Source organism: Heterodontus francisci, chromosome 7, assembly GCF_036365525.1.
Source record: "Heterodontus francisci isolate sHetFra1 chromosome 7, sHetFra1.hap1, whole genome shotgun sequence".
NCBI lineage: Eukaryota > Metazoa > Chordata > Chondrichthyes > Heterodontiformes > Heterodontidae > Heterodontus > Heterodontus francisci.
The window spans coordinates 59,622,074-59,642,888 of NC_090377.1; the positions used below are offsets into that span (position 1 = coordinate 59,622,074).

The 20,815-nt window shown below is 44.1% G+C and overlaps 1 protein-coding gene and 1 pseudogene across 2 annotated transcripts in view; one reads left to right on the forward strand and one right to left on the reverse strand.

Annotated features, from left to right (window-relative positions):
* The window catches only part of ly75 (lymphocyte antigen 75), a 151,735-nt gene that overhangs the window by 29,430 nt on the left and 101,490 nt on the right, over nucleotides 1–20,815 (forward strand). For both annotated transcript variants that reach the window (XM_068035268.1, XM_068035269.1), the window contains exons 4-7: nucleotides 3,653–3,817; nucleotides 5,893–6,003; nucleotides 6,625–6,771; nucleotides 10,959–11,147. In XM_068035268.1, coding sequence (XP_067891369.1) covers nucleotides 3,653–3,817; nucleotides 5,893–6,003; nucleotides 6,625–6,771; nucleotides 10,959–11,147 — 612 coding nt within the window. The remainder of the gene's footprint in view (nucleotides 1–3,652; nucleotides 3,818–5,892; nucleotides 6,004–6,624; nucleotides 6,772–10,958; nucleotides 11,148–20,815) is intronic.
* Nucleotides 20,594–20,724, reverse strand: LOC137372447 (U2 spliceosomal RNA; annotated as a pseudogene).

Here is a 20,815-nt window from a genome sequence, read left to right on the forward strand (position 1 = left end):
ACACTGCGTGAAGAAGAGCTTCGTGATGGCAGTCTTAAATTAACATTTTTACTGATGTGAACCATAATTCCTTTGATTTTGAAGACTTGCCTCATGCTGGGGACTGTTTTCCTGTGGTCACTGATGTTGGACTCCAGCCATCTGATTGTAATGCTCGGTCAGTCAATTCCCAGCAACTTCCTCTATGTTTTGATTGGGAAGTTGGCCAGCGGAATGGTAATGAGGCCCAACCATTAAAATCAGCTGTGCCTCTCCACCTCGGCTTGCTAAAGAACCAGCTGCTTACTCGGCTGTGGTCTTGCTCAGACTTAAAGTCAAAATCCTCCTCTCCAGGCTGCATTGCTTAACTTTCATCCAGTCTTTCCTCATAATGTAGACATCTTCAGCTCCCTCGATCCTATTCTAACTAAATTGTTGACTACTCAACTTCCCTTACTGGGACCTATGTTAGCTGATATTGTTAATAGTTCCCTTTCCTCGGGTACCTTTTTCCCCTCCCTCCTGCTTCAAATCTGGTGTCATCATCCCTCTCCTCAAAAGAAACAACTCTAGACGATTCTGTACCTGCAAACTATCAGCCCATTTCCAACCTCCCTTTCCTTTCCAATGTTCTTAAATGTATTGTCGCTTCTCAAATTCATGCCTGTCTTTCCCATAATTCTGTGTTTTTAAAGTCACAAATGAAATGTTTTTGTGACTGTGACTGTAACCTTTAATAAACTATTCCTTTATGTCCTTCTAGACCTGTCTGCAGCTTTCGGCAAGAGTTGACCATGCCACCCTTTCTCCATCGCTGCTCCTCTGTTGTCCAGCAGGGTGGAACTGCCCTTGCTTGGTTCCATTCTTATCTATCTAATTGTAGTCAGAAAATTGCCTGTAATGGCTTCTTTTCCCACTCTCTCTCTATTACTTCTTGAATCCCCAAGGATCTGTTCTTGGCCCTCTTCTATTTCTTATCTACATGCTAACCCTTGGTGATATTATCTGAAAATGCCACATCATGTTCCATATATATGCTGATGACACTCTGCTCTATCGTGCCACCATCTCCTTGGACCCCTCAACTGTCTCTGATTTGTCGCACTATTTGTCCAACATCCAATGTTGCATGAACAAAAATTTTCTCCAACTAAATATAAATACTGAAGCTAATGTCCTTGGTGCCTGCCACAAACTCTGTTCCCTGTCTGCCATTCCTGGTAACTGTCTTAAGACCATTTGCAATCTTGGTATTGTGTTTGACCCCTAAGTTGAGCTTCTGACTGCAAATCCACAACATCACCAAGACTGCCTATTCCATCTCTAACATCACTTAACTCCGATCCTCCCTCAGCTTATCCGCTACTGAAACCCTCATCCATATCTTTGTTATCTCTAGACTTGGCTAGTCCAATGCTTTCCTGGCCAGCCTCCCATCTTTCATCTTGCATAAACTTGTGCTCATCCAAAATTCTGCTGCCTGTATCTTGCTCCAAATTTCATTCACCCATCACCCCTGTGCTTGCTGGCTCCCTGTCCATCAACACCTCAATTTTAAAATCATCATCCTTCATTTCAAATCCTTCCATGACCTATATCATCATAACTTCCTCCAGCCCTACAATCCTTCGTGATCTCTGCTCTCCTCCAATTCTGGCCTCATGAGCATTTCTGAATTTAGTTGCTCCATCATTGGCAGCCATGCTTTCAGCTGCCTCGGCCCTAAGCTCTGGAATTCCATCTCAAAACCCCTCTGAGCGCAAGCTGTCTCTTGCTCAGTAAGATGTGCCTTAAAAAAAAAATCCACATCTCTTTTTGACCAAACTTTTGGTCACCTTTCCTGGTTTCTCCTTGTATGACTCGATCTTTGACATCTTTTGACACCATCTTACGAAGTGCCCTGGGGCATTTTACTGTATTAAATGCACCCAGCTGTTTGACACCAGTGTGGTTCTTCTCTGCATTGCTTCCAGCAATTTAATGCTTTTCTCACTTCTTAGCAACTACAACTGGATAGACTACTGTCTGGGCTGACTAGAGCACTGTACACTTGGATCACAGCTTCTCCTGACTTTATTCTACTATTTTGCTTATGTGGGTCAATGTTCTATTGAATTTGCTGACTTTTGCATTAGTTAGTTAACATTCAACATCTCTTAAGACTCTTGGATCGCTTTCAGATTCATTCTTTGCTATTTCAACCCTGTCCACGGAATGTGTATGTCACCCATTTTTCCTCTTCGATACAATAGTTTACACTTGTTTACATTAAATTTAATCTGACATTGTACTGTACGCAAATTTTTTTTGTACAATTTTTTGCTGGGATTTCTGAACTGCATCTTGATTCCACTGTCACTCCTAATTTAGTATCATCTGCAAATGAGACTTAATTTCCATCGAGTTTCTGACTCCAAACAATTGACGCCAATTAGAAACCGAAGGAGTCGAACACCGCTTCCGTAATCCGTCTACGAACTGCCCATGGGGTGACTGCTTTCTGCACCACACTGAGGCTCGAGAGAGTGGTCAGTTTGACTTGGAGCAGCACAATCATCCAACACTTCATGCCACTGTACTGATCCTGGTTGTCTTGTAGATCGAAGAAGGCTTGTATCATCCATACCGCACACCTACCTAACTTTACAATTCCTTTTGCCATTTTTCTAAATATAACTTATTTACTTTTAGATGCTATAAAACAGGCTTTTCTTTTGATGAGTTGAAGGGGTGGTGGGTGCGGGGGTGGGGGGTAAATAACAATCCAGCAATGGGTTATCGGGGCTGTACTATGAAAAACAAGGTGGCTGCCACTGTGTACAAACTACAGTGAGTCTTTTTTTTGCATCTGCACATATGTGAATGCTGTGTAAAAAGGTGAAAATACTTGAATACTGTTGGCTTTTCCCAAAATTGAACACGATCTATCTCTGTTTAGACATGAGGCTTGTAATTTTCCACTTCTGTGCGTCCCAGCACTTTATTTTCTTCTCCCATCCCCGTCATTTTAACTCTAAATAGTTATTATAATGTGAAAAAATTGCCCCCTTTCGCTATGATGACGAGATGGGAAATTGCTAGCAGTCTGTTAGAACTTCTGTGACAACAGCTTACTGACAAATGTGTTGGTTTTATTAGCATTATAGCTTTTTTTGGACTGAACAAGACTATGTGCTGAGGGGCACGCTAAAGCTTGGGACAGCCGCCACAAAGCCTCAATGGGGAAAGGCCACAATTGAACCCCACCTCCTGCAATAGTATACTGAGGGGCTGGAACCCGTGTCAAACCCGCCTGACAGTATGATTGACATAAAATGTATTTTGTAAATATAACCTGTAATTATTGGAAGTACAGTGAGGCACCTCCGTGCCACATACTGTATTGAAAGAAATTGAACTGTATTGCACTGTGATGTCAGATTTCAACTGTTACATTGTACTTTTATAAATTTTATGAATTAAGTATATTTTTGGAAAAAAACTTAGTTGTTTTGGACTGAACACAGCAGATCTGCAACTGCTTTTTGCCTATCTGCTTGAGGTAGTAATTTATCTAGAATGCAATTTTCTCCTTTCCTTCCCCTGTCTCAAGTTAATTATTGAACCAGGTATCACGATATATGTTGTGGTTATTTAGCATGATGAAAGTAAATTCTCTTTCACTGTTTTACAGATACTGAATGCAAAACCTTCTGGGAGAAAGATAGTGCAGAACAGACTTGTTACGAGTTTAACTTTCAGTCTTTTCTCTCATGGAATGAGGCTCGTCTTTCCTGTCAGAGTCAAGGAGCAGATTTACTGAGTGTTGCTGATCCACAAGTACAAAAGTACATTTCTGGTGAGTTCGTGTTTAATTATCCAGGACATGCATGAAGTGGTCTGTCAAAACACACCAAGATTTGCTGTTCCATTCCATCCATGACTTAGTCTACATTAATACTGGCAAATTGTGAAAATGTAGACCAAATTATGATTAGAATGTTGCATCCAAAATACCAAACTAATTTGATAATGCTCAGTTAAAATTTTGTAGCGTGTTCAGCCCAGATTAGTTGTAGCAGTTGGCTATGTTGCAACTTATTTTGATTTATATAAAAAAAGTAATAATACTTTGGGTGAAGGTTGGCTAATGTGGCAAAGCAGAGGAATTCAGGGTTCAGATTTCCAAGACATTAAAAGCAGCACATTAAGTGGGTATGGCATTAAAAAAACTGGTGAAATACTGGATTTTATGTATCTATATAAAATCTGCAGTTTTGGGCTCCATGCTATAGGAAAGATGTTGAAGTAACAGAGAGGATACACCACAGAATCACTCACATGGTGCCTGGTATGAGGAAATAGGAATGCAGAGAAAAATTCTGAAAAATTGGGGCCATTATCACTTAATCAGATTTAGATTATAGGTGATTTAATGGGTGCTTAAAATTCTGAAGGGATGGAATAAACTAAGTAGAAACAAACGGTGTTTCCAATGATTCAGGGTTTTAAAAAAAGGGATGGGCATAAAGGATTAAGTTTGGAGCGGAGACTGGAGTGACTTTTCTTTACACAGAGGGTTGGGAGGCTGTGGAATGCATAACCAGAGTTGCTGATTGAAGGAGAAGCCATATTAACTTTTTAAAAATAGGTTACTATTATTACAACAGTGACAGCCAGGGAGTTAAAGGGATAGGGAAGCAGAGTGGGCACATGGGATTAGGCCTACTGCTAATATGGTGCTAAAACACTAGCACTAATTTGTTGGGCTGAACAGCCTGTTTCCATGTGTAGTTTCTACATAATTCACCATTTGCCTACCTTGGAATAGTTACAGTACAGGAGCTCTGACAGATTCTAATTTTTTTTTTAGCTTTTCTATTGAAACATTATAAATAATTTATTTGTGACACTAGGTGGCATCCAAACATCGGCAAATGTATCTCCTATATATAATATAGTACTATGGTATTTTTCTTTTTATGGCTCTTCCATTGATGCTACCTGCTCTCACCTGAAGAGGTAGAATGGTTCAGGCCACAGTCTTCTGCATTGACAGCTATCAATGTCGGTTGGTAATTGGCTAACAAGTATTATCTAGCTGTAGGGTCATATCAGTTCTTCCAACTCCCCTCGTCCTGTGATATTTTGTAAGTTCAAATTGCAGTTGAAACGGAGACTCGAACCCAAAAGCCTCGATGTTAACCTCACCATGACAGATGGGAGAAGCTCAGAGAGAGATTAAATCTTTAAACGGGAACCCACTCCCGCTGCAATTTTTTTTTTAAACAGTGGTGGGTTTTGAGACATGTAAGTGTCCCATCTTGGGGATGCAGGACACTTCACCACTAACTTGTTTAAATCAGGCCTCCACCTCCAATTGGGAGCCTAATTTTAAATTTAACTGTTGCCAGTTATGTTTGCCAGGCCTTGGGGGAACCCAACAGCAAAAGGGAAGCAGGAGTTTCCGCCTCCAGAAGTCAAGAGCTCCCCTGACCCTCAAAGCCTTTAGCCTCTCCCCTGCTGATTGCAGTCTCTCACTTCATCCCAGCCCTGCCTTGATCTACAGGCTGTCTTGCAATCATGGACCCCCCTCCCCCCACTCCCCCACCACCAACCCAGTCTCAACTGGCAACCGGACAGAAATTTTTTTTTTTTTTTAGGTCCTGCCGTTGAATTCAGCAGGACCTTTGTGTCCCCAGCCTTGATTGGTTTGCTCTACACTACCTCATTTCCCCAACACCCTCCCTGCCTCCTGCTAAATATTGAAGCCAAGCTGTCATGTTTAAACTCTAACTTTCTAGAAACAGCTACAGCATCTTCTAATATGCAAAAATGTTAACCACCTCAACATGTTTGGACCAAAGCTCTTAAATGTTACCCGAACTAAATATTTCTACATGTTTCGTTATAATTAATGTGCTCTTTTAATAGAGCAACCAAATATTCCGAAGAAAATGTGGATTGGTCTGAATCAACTGAACATGGCTGGTGGCTGGCAGTGGTCTGATGGAACGCCTCTTGTATTTGCTAATTGGGACGATGGTAAATATTTTTCAGTTACAAGGCTGTGTTGGAACAAAATACGTGGTGAATATCAGAAAGTTGGCGGAGACGAGAGATTTGAACTCTAACAGTCAGAATGCACATCACCATAACTATTCACAACAAAATATATGTTTAGATGCTTTTTGGTTTAGAAGAAAAAATGGTTTTCGTAGTGATTACATGAAGTCAACCTGAGCGTTACAGAAAAGGCCTTTTTTCCTTTTCTGCCCTTGCACTTTTTGTCTCATCTTTATTCTCCTTTCCCTGTTCTGTCCCCCCATTATTAAAATCATTGATTTTATTTCTTCTTCTGTCTATTGATTTTTAGATTTTTTTTTTGTTATTCTATCTCTCCTATTCCAGTTAACTATTTTTTGATTTTTGTTTCCGTCTTCCATCATTTCATTTTCATTGCTGTTCTCTTCCATAATGCCGACCATCCTGTTCATCTCGTTCAGCGCATGAGGTCATGGTGAGCTGATCATTTAATGAAGATGTAGAATGTAGTGCACACTTTTAATTTACCTCAAGCTCCTCTGAAACTAAACCAACTAAATAGTTATTCCCAGATAATGATGAGACATCTCAGCTAAAACCTTGCAACTTATTAATGTTTAGGTATACTTGATTTATATCATCTTGAGGAATCCAGCTGTGCTATTATGGACTCTGAGTCTGACGGTCGCTGGCAAACTAGCCCCTGTGAAGCTGCCCTACCATATGTATGCAAGAAACCATTCAATCAGACAAGGATGGTGTCAAATGGTAAGTGTAGTTTGCTTTTCTTTTCCTCTCAGTGCCCTCGGGCTTTACGATGTGGTTTTGTGTGTCAGCAGCCCTCTGGTAAAATCAACCAAGTGGCTGCTCCTCATGATGAATGTTGGCAATCAGTGTTTGGTCAACTGTTTGATCATCCTGCCGAGCTCGGCCTTAACACCTGTATAAACGGACTTCCAATCGAATATCAGGGTACAAATGAACACCGCCCTCAAAGTGCATACTTTCTTTTGTTCTATTGAATGAACTTTTGGTCCATTTCAAGTCCTGATCAGCTGGCAAAGTCCATAGAACATTTGAGGGATTAAACTCTTTTATTGCTTCACATTCTTGTGAAATCAATTCCTCCTGGTCTGTTACTGATTAATCTCTTATTCTGAAGAAGGGTCACTGACCTGAAACGTTAACTCTGCTTCTCTCTCCACAGATGCTGCCAGACCTGCTGAGTATTTCCAGCATTTCTTGTTTTTATTTCAGATTTCCAGCACCCGCAGTATTTTGCTTTTATATTGATCTCTTATTCTTAATTGTTTGTTCTTTTGGTCAGACATATCTGTTTGGGCTATCTTAATTGGCACAACCACTGACAAAATGGTGCTAGGGACATGGGACGGAATTATTTAGACGTTAGCAAGATTTGAATTTATATGGCACCTTTCACTACCTCAAGATGGCCCCAAGTGTTTTACAGCCAATGAGGTACTTTGAAGTGTAGTGACTGTTGTAAATTGCTATATATCAAAATGCAAGCAACTTGATGACCCCAGCTGCAAATGTACAATATAAATTAAATTGTCATAAACCTTGCCACATTCTGGGCAAAGTTATTCTTGCATCCTATTTAGTAACGAATTATTGGGAAATCAATTGGAGCATACAAGCCAGGGAAGAGAAAACATTTCACCTGGGGGAGAGACACGTCACATGGATGGTCAGCTTAAGGCATTCGGGGACCCTGATGTGGGACTAATAAATCTTGCACATCTCTGATCTTTGAATAACAGAGGAACATCTTGTACAGCATGCTGATCAGGGTCCAAGAAGCAATGTGGCAACTGAAATAGTATGCATACTGATCAATTGCGTGGGGGAATGGGGTTCGGAGAGGTTGGTGAAAGAAAAAGCTAGCATTCACTAAGAAAACTATACAGTTGAGCAATGTTAGTAGAATAACAGAAAGCACCAGGGGCACTCATCTAATTAGTCTCCCTCCGATAATGTGCTCTATCAGATAAAGACAGCAAAAAAAAAAGAGAAACCCAGGTAGATGGAGAGCATAATAAATACAGACATTGATAGAAAATTAGAAAGTGTATGGAGAGTGTAATGGAAAAAAGAGTAACTAAGACATAGGAGGGGCAAAAGCTCCCATCCTTGCTCGAGGAAACCCACATTTATACAGTTGGCAAAACTGGACGCATGGAAAGGTTGGGGGAGAGAAATGGAAAAAGGGGCAGAGTAACAATGAGATACTTCTATTGAATCTACAAAAAACTGAGATCTGAAATAGATGAATGAGGTAAGCAGAACTTGTTTGAATATAATTGGAAATCCCTACTTATGTGTTGGGTTGTATACTGGAAACAAAAAAATAGAGAAATACAACAAATTGTGTCATTTTGTATGTACACATATGGATTTTCCACTCCTTTTTGTGCATTAAACCCAGAATATGGCGATTAAAGCTGCAAAGCTTCGCTTGCAGGAGACTCCCAAACCTTTTACATGCATGTGTTGGTATGGAAATCTGTGTTGCCTCTATTTTTCACCAACGTGAGGAGACTGAGGTTGTCTTTATTCAATTACTTTAGCTTAATTTCAAGAACTATTCTGTGCTGTGTTCCAAACATTAACAGGACTTTTTAAAAAAAAAAACTGCTCTGAAGCCCGTTTTGCCATTCACGTCAGATGTTCTGTTTTAACATGAGTGCGGCCAGATTCTTCCCTGGGTTTAGTTTTTTTTTTAGCATCTTCAGAGCTTGCAAAATATCTTGCGTCACAAATTCAATTTTTTTTTTGTCTTTTTTTACAAAAAAAATGCTGACAAACAAAATTGAACCTTTGGCCCCAATCTTGATTGGGGTGGGATTTGTGAGCTGACTGGAGGAGTTTTCATTAGGAAACCTGGATGTCCAGCTTTCCCCACACACTGTGCAGTTTTAATGTCGCAGCTTGTGTCCTTTTTCCCCAGCTCATTCCCTGCCCGGAAGCCAGTCTGGCAGACAGACATGGTTGTGTGTTAGGCGGGGAATGCGCTAGAGGAGGCTGCAACCTAGGAGCAGGTAGGAGCCTGTGGCTGGGTTTGTGGTAAGAAGGAGTGGGCTGGGGGGAGGAAGGTAGGTGTTGCTGATCCTGGGGCTGAGGGAGAGGTGGGGGGGCTTGCTGGTAACCGTAGGGAGGGAGGCTTTCTGATTGCAGCAGGGAAGAGGTGAACTGGGAGGAAGCATTCCTACTCCTTTTTGCCTTTTACAGCACGACTTGTTGGTGCTTACCCTTTCCATGAAGCAGTCCTTGCCTCCCTTTAGCTGTTGGGTTTTCCAAGGCCCAGGAAATGAGGCCAGCCAAAGTTAAATCTGAGACACCCAACCTCATTATAATCATGTGACTAACCTGCCTCCTGGGAGCTGGTTGGTTGCCTTAAGGTACATAGTAATGGCCCTCATCACTCACTCTTTTCTCTGCACACCTTATTTAAAACTGTGTAAATGTACCCTCTGGCTTCAAACTTGGTTTTTTTTCCAATCAAGACTGAACTCCAGTGATCTTGTCATGAATCCAAAGTTCTAATATTTTATGACTTGCTCATATATATGTATATTTATTGGTGTATAATTTATTTTTATATTTATCCCCACATAAATACATGTTTAAAACATCTTTTCATGGGTCAGAAGACAGGAAATAGTCTCTGCTCTTTTCCAAAAAGCCAGTTAAATGTGCATATCAGTTGTCAAAGTAAATTGCTTTCACTTTATGGAACTGCTTTACTTCGACTTGGCATTTCTCCCGATGTTCTTACATTGCTAACCTGCCATGTGATGCATCACAAGTTGCAAAACCAAGTCATATACTACAGTATGCAACAACCAGCCACACCACTGGCCTACTTCCTCACTTAATTATATTAATTCTTAAATGATTCTCGATTGGATTATTGCTTAAGGGATACATGAAACCATGCACCGCCAGTTACAGAATTATTTAAGAAAAATAAAATAACAAGTAGATAAAACTTAATGTTTCACTAGAATATATCCCATTTAGCACTTTACGTGAATTACTAGCAATAATTAAATGTTCACTGGTGGCTGTGCAATCTCATTACTTCAGCCATGTTTTTCTTTTTGAAGATTGGTTTTATTCTCTCTGTCTTGATAGGGTAGAATCATTGTAATGAAAAGTTAATTTTGAGAGCTTTTTTCTCTTTTAAAACTTACAAAGCTAAATTTGTATTTTCTGAAATTTGCTCTGGTCATCAAATATTTGTTCTTTTGTAGTTTATTTTGCTGATTAAACTTAATAGTCTAGAAATTCTTAAGACATGTTTAAAGCACCAAATAGGTACGTGAACAATCTCTGCAACCAAACACAGAGGCCCAAGGGTCACAAGAAATTGGTCCTCAGGCTTCATCATGGTGAGCTGCCTCCACTGACAGCTAACCCCTGCAATAAATCGCAGGGCAGGTAAAGGACAGTTGCGGGGGGTTGGGGGTGGGGTATGGGTGGTGTCAATCACAGCTGTAAGTGGCCATTGAAAGTACTGCAGCTCCTCCTGGCTCCACAGATCCTGAAAACCTGAATGAAGTAGGCACAAGGCCTGCTTCGATCAGGGCAACCTGATTCCTGGTAACAGTCCTTAAACAGATGATAGGTCCTTCATTAGAATATGCAAGAGGTCTAATGTGTAAGGTGGCCATCCTGAATAGCTAGAAAATGGCTGGAGCAAATTTCAGGTTGGATGTTTCTCAAGCATCCTTGGGGCCTGGGATGTTGTGTCCCAAGATTTACACCTGTAACATGGGCACAATGAGAAACAATTTGTAGCCTACTGTTTACGAATGACTGCCAAACATTAATTTCTTAGGAAGTTAATATACAAGAAGGAAATTGTACAAAATAAGATAGAAGTTGATGTTTGAAATTTACAAATTTATTCTGGCTGCTTTTATTATCAGATCCTTGGAAGTACTCCAGTACAGAATGTGAAGCTGACTGGCTTGCATACAATGGCTTCTGCTTTTATATGCACAAGAAAGAGTTGAAATGGGATGATGCAGATAGTTCCTGTAAATCCAACAAAAGTCAATTGATCAGCATACATTCATTGGCAGATGTGGAGCTGGTTGTCAGCAATCTTCATAAAGGTAAGAGTAAGCATAATCTTTTTCCCAACAGCAAAAATAGTGTAACAAGCCTAGATTAAACCTGACCAAACATGTATTCATATCACCCTGGAAAGCTAGCAAAAGCTGACCAACTTCTTAAAAGCTGATGCTGTTTACAAGGAACTGACCCTAAAGAATCACCCGTATTGCAAGTCTGTGATTTGTGAAAGCAATTACATAGATGGAAATTACAGCATAAGTTTTGTTTGTAAAATGATTGTCTCCATAGGTACTGTCTTTCTCCCTTTCAAAGCTCCCTCCTCAAAAAAAAAATACACCTTTCTTCAACCAGAGGACTCCATAAGGAAGGCTCCAACTTGTGCAGGGATTGAGGGTTGGGAATCCGTGCATAGATTGAGAAGGGAGAGATGGAAGGCAAGAAATTAGTAAGTGACTTTGGAAGGCAGAGAAAATAAAGGCTAGAAAATATACAACAAAGGTGTTGTCCACTGATTAGTGATGTGTAATGCAATGCAAGGAGTCTAGTGAACAAGGCTGATGAGCTGAGAGCACTGATAGACACTTGGAAGTATCATATCTATTACTGGCATGCTAGGGTGCCACCTGCCAAGAATGAGGCACATTAATTTTGTCATGAACATTGATGTTAGACTGTTACTGGAGTGAAGAAAGGACTTGTTAAACAGATCAGCCGTAGCTGGAAAAGACATTTGCATATTAACATGGTGATTGGAAGGACAAAAGACCATTCCCTGACACATTCAACCCACAATGGACCTTGATCACCAGGTATTGTGTGTAAGAGGAGCATTCCAGAGACTGCTAAGGTGATACAATCCAACACATGGTCAGACCAGTTAGTCACATGACTAACCTGCTTGGCAACCTGAGTTTTTCCGAATTGTACAACAGTTTGAACTGAGAGTGTCTGTTTGCTCCTGGACTGAGAAGATCTCTCCTGTCTGCTCCCATCTCTTTCTCATGGAACTCCAAATCCACTGAAGACACATGAACCCCAGGGGTGAAAAGTCTCCTACAGCGAGCAAGGTTTAAGAAGAATGCTGGGCCCTAACAAAATGCAAGATATACCTACAATCAAGGACTCTACAATGAGCTTGAAGAACCGTAACAAAAACTTTTCAGATGTTGCCTTAAACTTTTCCACTTTTTTTTCTTCTCTTTTCTGTCTCTATTTGCATGCGTGTAACGTGTACGCATGCTAGCGTGGGCATGTCGTGTATCCATAGGCGTCAATCGAATTAGAGTTCAAGTTTAGTAAATTTAAACTTTTCTTCTTTAAACCTAAGAAAACCTGTTTGTGTTGATTTCTTTGCCTTATAATTGGAAAACAGTGAACAAGGATTCACCAAGGGGGAGCTAAAAACATGGTGTGTTTAAAATTAAACCCTGTTACAGTAAGACCAAGTGAAGGCTGAGAGGGACCCCGAGACACCTTTCACACTTGGTCGTAACAATTACTGAAACGTGGCTTAAAGGGCAAGAATGGCAACTCAACATTCCTGCTTAGAGTTTTCAGACTGGATAGAGAGGGGGATAGAAAAGGAGGAGTGGTCCCCATATTAAACAATCTCAGCTGTTGGTGGGGGGATGATAAGCTAGAAGAGTCATCAAATGAGACCATATAGGCTGAACTGAAGAACAAAATGGGGCAATCACACTGCTGGGAGTATACTATAGATCCCCAAACAGTCAGAAGGAGATATAACAACAAATAGGCAAATTGCTCAGAAGTGCAGAAACAATAGGGCAATAATAGGAGGTTTTAAGTACCCTAATATTAACTGGGATAATTTCAGTGTAAAAGGTATAGAAACATAGAAAATAGGAGCAGGAGTAGGCCATTCGGTCCTTCGAGCCTGCTGCGTCATTCATTATGATTATGGCTGATCATCCAACTCAGTAGCCTGTTCCTGCTGGAAGGATGTTCCCGATGGTGGGGAAGGCCAGAACCCCCTAAGGATACTATCTAAGGATACGGGGTAAACCTTTCAGGACTGAAATGAAGATAAATTTTGTCACCCAGAGAGTGGCGAGCCTGTGGAATTCGCTACCACAGAGAGCAGTTGAGGCCAAAACATTGTATGTTTTCAAGAAGGAGTTAGATATAGCTCTTGGGTCTAAAGGGATCAAAGGGTATGGGGCGAGGGCACAGAATTGTTAAAATGCATTCAAGAGAACATTTTTTTGCAGGTGTGTAGCAAGTCCAACAAGAGCTGGGGCAATTCTAGATTTAATTTTACAAAATGAAGCTGGGCAGGTAGAAGGGTAACAGTGGGAGAATATTTTGGTGGAAATTATCATAATTCAGTTACATTTAACAGTTATAGAAAAAGTCAAAGACCAAGAGTAAAAGTTTTAAATTGGGGAAAGGCCAATTTTACTAAGCTGAGATGTGATTTGGCAAAAGTGGACTGGAAACAGCTACTTAAAGGTAAATCAGTGTCAGAATTTTGGGAGGTATTCAAGGAAGAAGTAGATTTCAGAAGAAATATGTTTCCAGAAAGAAAAAGTTTGGATTCTCAAATCAAGACCCCTCCTTTCTTCGCCACCATACCCCCTCCCACCGGACAAAGAACATACAGGGTAGGATGGGGCAAAAAAGGGAAGATTGTGTTAGATACCAAGAGCTGAATACTGCAGAAAGCCTAGAGGACTATAGAAAGTGCAGGGGTGAAACTAAAAAGGAAATTAGGAAAGCGAAGAGAGGGCAAGAAAAATTATTGACAAGTACAATCATGGAAAGTCCAAAAATGTTTTATAAATACATAAAGAGCAAGGGGATAACTAAGGAAAGATTAGGGCCGATTAGAAACCAAGCCCTGCAGAACCCCACTGAAAAGAGCCTTCCAATCACAAAAACACCCAACCATTACCCTTTGCCTCCCGTCACTGAGCCAATTTTGGATCCAACTTGCCAATTGCCCTTAGATCCCATGGAATCATACTTTTGTGACCACTGTGCAACATGGGACCTTGTCAAAAGCCTTGCTAAAATCCAAGTAGACTACATCAAATGCGCTCCTCTCATCGATCATCAAAGTGATGGAAGGTATCATGGATAATGCTATCAAGCTGCTTTTGCTCTGCAATAACCAGCTCACCAGTACTCAGTTTGGGTTGTGCCAGAGCCAGTCTGCTCCAGACCTCGTGACAGTCTTGATCCAGAGTGACTGCCCTTGACATTAAGGCAGCAATTGACTGAGTATGGCATCAAGGAGCTATAGTAAATTGAAGTCTATGGGAATCAAGGGGGAAACTCTCCACTGGTTGGAGTCATACCTAGCACAAAGGAAGATGGCTGTCGTTTGAGGCATTCATCTCAGCCCGGGACATTGCTGCATGAGTTCCTCTGGGTAGTTTCCTAGGCTCAACCATCTTCAGCTGCTTCATCAATCACCTTCCCTCCATCATAAGGTCAGAAGTGGGGATGTTCAGTTTCACTCACAACTGCTCAGATACTGAAGCAGTCCATGCCCACATGCAGCAAGACCTGGACAACATTCAGCTTGGACTGTTAAGTGGCAATAACATTTGTGCCACACAAAGTGCCAGGCAATGACAATCTCCAACAAGGAAGAATCTAAACATCTCCCCTTGACATTCAACAACATTAACATCGCTGAATCCCTGACCAACAACGTTACCATTGACCCAATACTGGACCTGCCACATAAATACTGTGGCTTCAAGACCAGGTCAAAGGCTGTGTATTCTATGGCGAGTAACTCGCCTCCTGACTGCCCAAAACCTTTCTGCCATCTACAAGGCACAAGTCAGGAGTGTGATGGAATACTCACCACTTGCTTGGATGAGTGCAGCTCAAGAAACACTTGAGAAGCGTGACATCATCCATGACAAAGCAGCCTGCTTGATAGGCACCTCATCCAGCACCTTAAACATCCGCTCCCTCCATCACTAGTGCACAGTGGCAGCAGTATGTACCATCTACAAGATGCCCTGCAGCAACTCGCCAATCAGGCAAGTGGGGAGTATACCATCACACTCCTGACTTGTGTCTTGTAGATGGTGGATAGGCTTTAGGGAGTCAGGAGGGGAGTTACTCGCTGCAGAATTTCCAGCCTCTGACCTGCTCTTGTAGCCACGGTATTTAGATGGCTGTTCCAGTTAAGATTCTGGTCAATAGTTACTACATGGCACTTTTGTGGCACAAAAGTTCTTTGCCACTTATCAGCCCAAGTTTGAATTTTGTCTAGGTCTTGCTGCCGTTATCTGAGCAGTTACAAATGGGACCGAACACTGCAATCATGGAGGGAAGGTCATTGATAAATCAGCTGAAGTTGGTTGGGCCTAGAACTTTTCTTGTCCCAAAATATATTTTATTCATAAAAATCTGTTTTAAAAAAGAAAAATACATGACAAAACCGTTCCAAACAGCACCAAGTCAAAAATTACAAACCGTGCAAAGGAGGTCAGTTTCCTTCAATGTAGGAGTGAGTTGCCTCACAACCCTTCCATTTCATTTTTCATGCCATATACATTTTACAGCAAACGAAAATTTTCCCGATACAGTTCAAGGGGTTTTCCATGGATCCAGCCCCTCAGTTCAGCTTGGTGGGGGGACCTTACACAGTGGTCTTTCTCCATTGAGCCTTTGCTGCGGCTGCTCCAAGCTTTAGTGCGTCCCTCAGCACGTAGACTTGGACCTTGGAATGTGCCAGTCTGCAACATTCGGTCGTGGACAACTCTTTGCGCTGGAAGACCAGCAAGTTTCGGGCAGACCAAAAGGCGTCTTTCACCGAATTGATAGTCCTCCAGCAGCAGTTGATGTTTATCTCGGTGTGCGTCCCTGGGAACAGTCCATAGAGCACAGAATCCTGTGTTACCGAGCTGCTTGGAATGAACCTCGACAAAAACCACTGCATCTCTTTCCACACCTGCTTTGCAAAGGCACATTCCAGAAGGAGGTGGGCAACCGTCTCTTCCCCACTACAGCCACCACGAGGGCATTGTGCAGAGGAGGTGAGACTTCGGGCATGCAGGAAGGATCTGACGGGGAGGGCTCTTCTCATCACTAGCCAAGCTACATCTTGGTGCTTGTTTGAAAGTTCTGGTGATGAGGCATTCCGCCAAATGACTTGGGCGGTCTGCTCGGGGAACCATCCGACAGGATCCACCATCTCCTTTTCGCGTAGGGCCTTGAGGACATTCCGTGCTGACCACTGTCTGATGGATTGGTGGTCAAAGGTGTTTTTCCGCAGAAACTGCTCCACGAAGGATAGGTGGTACGGCACCGTCCAACTGGATGGAGCGTTCCGCGGCAATGTGACCAGGCCCATCCTTCGCAACACCGGGGACAGATAGAACCTCAGAACGTAGTGACACTTGGAGTTTGCGTACTGGAGGTCTACACACAGCTTGATGCAGCCGCACACGAAGGTAGTCATCAGTATGAGGGCGATGTTGGGTACATTTTTCCCGCCCTTATCCAGAGGTTTAAGCATCGTGTCCCTCCGGACACGGTCCATTTTGGATCCCCAGATGAAGAGGAAAATGGCTCGGGTGACCGCCACAGCGCAGGAGTAGGGTATGGGCCAGACCTGCGCCACGTACAGCAACAACGTGAGCGCCTCGCACCTGATGACCAGATTGTTACCACAATGGAGAGATCACTGCTCCCACATGCTCCGTTTGTATTGTACCCTGGCTACTCGCTCCTCCCCAGGTTTTGGTGCACGCCCCTGCCCATCCGAACCATATCCCCTGCACCTTCAGGTAGTCTGACCTGACGGTGAAGGGGACAAAGGATCAGTCAGCCCAGTTCCCAAAGAACATGGCCTCGCTCTTGCCGTGGTTAGCCTTGGCTCCCGAGGCCAGTTCGAACTGGTCGCAGATGCTCATCAGTCTGCGCACAGACAACGGATCCGAGCAGAAGACGGCGACGTCATCCATGTACAGGGAGGTTTTAACCTGAGTGCCTCCACTGCCTGGGATTGTCACCCCTTTTAAGCTCGCATCCTTCCGAATAGACTCAGCAAAGGGTTCAATACAGCAAACAAACAAGACAGGGGAGAGAGGACACCCCTGTCTGATTCCAGATTGGATCGGGAAACTTTCTGATTCCCACCCATTGATTGAGACTGCGCTAATGATGTTTGTGTCGAGCAGTTTGATCCAATTGCAGATTCCCTCCCCAAACCCCATTTTGGAAAGCACGTCCATCATGTAGGTGTATGATATCCTGTCAAAAGCCTTCTCCTGGTCCAGGCTGATGAGGCAGGTGTCCACCCTCCTGTCCTGTACGTAGGCGATCATATCCCTGAGTAGCGCGAGACTATCAGAGATCTTCCTGCTGGGTACAGTACAGGACTGATCAGGGTAGATCACCAACTCCAGAGCAGACTTGACTGGCTATAACTTTGGACAGAATCTTGTAATCAACATTAAGCAGTGAGATGGGCCTCCAATTTCTGATTTCTGCCCTCTTCTCCCTTCCGCTTGTAGATGAAGGTGATGATGCCTTTCCTCATGGATTCTGACATGCTGCCGGCCAGGAGCATACTCTCGTATACTTCCTGCAGGTCCAGGCTGACCCAGTCCCACAGGGCCGAATACAACTCAACCGGTAAGCCATCCGGGAGTTTTACTCGTCTCGAAGGACTCGACGGCCTTTGTCAGCTCGTCCAGAGTTAGCGGCTTGTCCAGTCTCTCCCTCCTGACGTCATCTAAGACCTCTGTGATCGATGACAGGAAGGACTGGGAGGCTCTGCTGTCTCTGGGCTTCACATCATACAACCCAGCATGAAAGGATTTGCTGATTCTTAGTATGTCGGACTGCGAAGACGTTACCGAGCCATCCTCTTCCTTCAGGCTGCTGATCACAGAGCTCTCTCTGCATACCTTTTGGAAGAAGTAACGCGAGCACGTCTCATCCCGCTCAATGGAGCGGACTCTGGACCGGAAAATGATCTTGGAGGCCTCCGTGGCAAAGAGCGAGGCCTGCTGGATCTTCACCTCATGGAGGTCCTCCTTGACCTCGACCCCCATCGACTGCAGCCAGAGCAGATTTTGCATACTTTTCTGGAGCCGGGACATTTCCCTCTGTCTCTCTCTCTCACCCTCTGAACACCTTTTGAGGATAAAGAACCTCTTGAATGTTCTCCTTGATCGCTTCCCACCAGTGAACTGGAGATTCAAAGAGGGGTTTCATGGTTCTCCAACCTTTGTAATCCCTTTTGAGTTCCTCAACATTCTCTGGGGTTAGCAGTGTAGCATTGAGCTTCCATATCCTCCTGCCAACCCGCTGGTCGTCCTGTCAGTGACAGTCGGCCAGTAAGAGGCAATGGTCGGAGAAGAACACCGACTTGACGTCGGTGGATCTGACCGTGACAGCACGGGACACAAACAGGAAGTCAATCCTGGAACGGGCAGACACGTCCAATCTTGACCAGGTGTATCTACGCTGCGCTCCGTCTGCGGGTTTGCTGAAGACGTCGTCCAGTTTGCTGTCGTCTCTGCCGGATCGTCCAGCTGCATCGATGATTTAGTTGAAGTCACCACCTAGGATGACCGGCCTGGACGTCGCCAGCAGCAGTGGGAGCTGCTGGAAGACGGTCAGCCACTCGCTGCATTGAACCGGGGCGTACACATTGATCAACCGGAGCGGAGCATTGTTGTACATTACATCTGCTACGAGGAGGTGACCGCCCACCACCTCCTTAACTTCAGAGATGGTGAAGTTACATCCCGCAGCAGAATACCCAGGCCGGAGGAACGGGAATGATTACCCCCTGACCAGATCGATGGCCCGTGGGACCACCATTGCAACCATTGCTTGTAGGTGCTGCGGTGTGGTATTTCACACTCCTGCAGAAACAGTAGGTCGGCTTTGACCTTGGCGAGGTAATCCAAGATTGAAACACATCGCGTAGTGGATTTAATGCTACGCACATTAATTGAAGCAATCCTTATACCCATTTTTTTAAAGTTAGTTGTTGCTTCCCATACCATTTGTCCTTGCTAGTCCCAGTCCTTCGGGATGTTCCTGCATACCCATAGTGTATGCAAGCTGTTTCACGTACATTGGGCTCAGAAAACCCAGGGTTTGTTCGGCTGGGGTTACATCGGTGGGGTCTTGTAGGCAGCAGAGATTGGGCTGTCCTCTGCTGTTGCCCTCTGTTTCTCCTCGAAAACATCACTGCTCCAGGCTTCCCGGACACCAGATGTGTCTTTGCTCTCGGTGTCCCGGAGCTGGGATGCGCGGGCCATGTCGCTAGGTGTGGCGCTTTGGGGTTGGGGCACGCCGGGCCCATCACAGCTTCCAGTGCCCGGGGGCTGGGGGGCTTTATCTTCCAGCTGCTTTGAGTTCTGCCGCCTCTTTTGAAGGTGCCATTGTTCCAGCACTTCCTCGTCCAGTGAAGAGGAGCTGCTGTAGTCTGTCTCAGACGGTAGCCTCCTCTTGCCATTGGTTTGGGTGGTGGCCTGTTCTGCTTTTGGAGGTCTTTTCTTTTGTGGTTTTCCTTTGTACCACTTGCCACTGACCTGCTTGTTCATCTGCTGCCTCCTCTTCCATTGATTCTGTCTGTGGAGGAGGGGTTTCCGGGAGCAGGGTAGGTGCTGGGTCACTGGTTTCAGCTGCCTCCCCTTTCTCCTTCTCAGGTAGACTTTCCTCGCTGCGGAGAAGGTTGCTTGTCTCCTTTCCAGCACCGGATGCCTTAGTCATACCTTCTCCCGGCCTTTCCTTGGACCTTGCCGCCTGAGCATAACTGAGGCAGCGTTTGGGGCAGGTTTTGTAGAGGTGGCCTGCCGCACCGCACAAGTTGCAACACTTACTCTGCTTACAGTCCTTGGTCTGATGGCCTTCCTGCTTGCAGTTCTTGAAGACAACCGTGCTGCAGTTAGCTGCCACGTGACCAGATTTGCCACAGGTGCGACAAACTCTGGGCTGCCCAGCGTAGACCAAGAAGCCTCGACTTCCCCTGATAGCGAAGCTGGAGGGAGGGTGGATGATGGCTCCATTGGCATCGACCTTCAAGGTCACCTTGACCTGCCGCTTGCTGGTCCAAATCCCAAAAGGGTCCTTGACATCAGTGCTGCTGCCGGCCACCTCGACGTACCTGGCGAGAAAGGTGAGTACATCCACCACCGGAACATGGGGGTTGTAGAGGTGAATCGTCACCAACCGGTCACGTTGTGACGGAAGCGTGAAGAGCGGCTTCACTGTGAGGATCGACAGCGGCACCAGATTCCTTTTTCTCCTTGAACGCCTTCAGGAACTTCATGCATCCCGCCATATTCTTGAACGTCATGTCGAAATATCCACTGCTGGGGAAATCCTGCAGGCAGAAGATGTCCGTAGCTTGGAATCCACAGCAATCGATGAGAATTTTCTTGTTGAAGAAGGTGCGATCAACCGGTGCATCTCCTTCCTTGTCCTTCACCACCACCCGAACAGTGTTACGCACTCCGTGGCCTGAAGCTCGAAGATTGGTTGTAGCCATTTTAATCAAAGCTTACCCAGGATCAAAGGCCACTGATCATGGTTTCTCCTCTGCCAAGTAAGTACTGATGAGAACAGATACTACACTTGATCTTAGCCAAAAGGCCCAAAAGGTTGGGCCTAGGACACTGAAATTCACAATGCATTCTTCTGTCTTTGATTTTCTGTGTTGTCTCAATGATTTCCCAAGTCAAGGTTAGTACTCTAC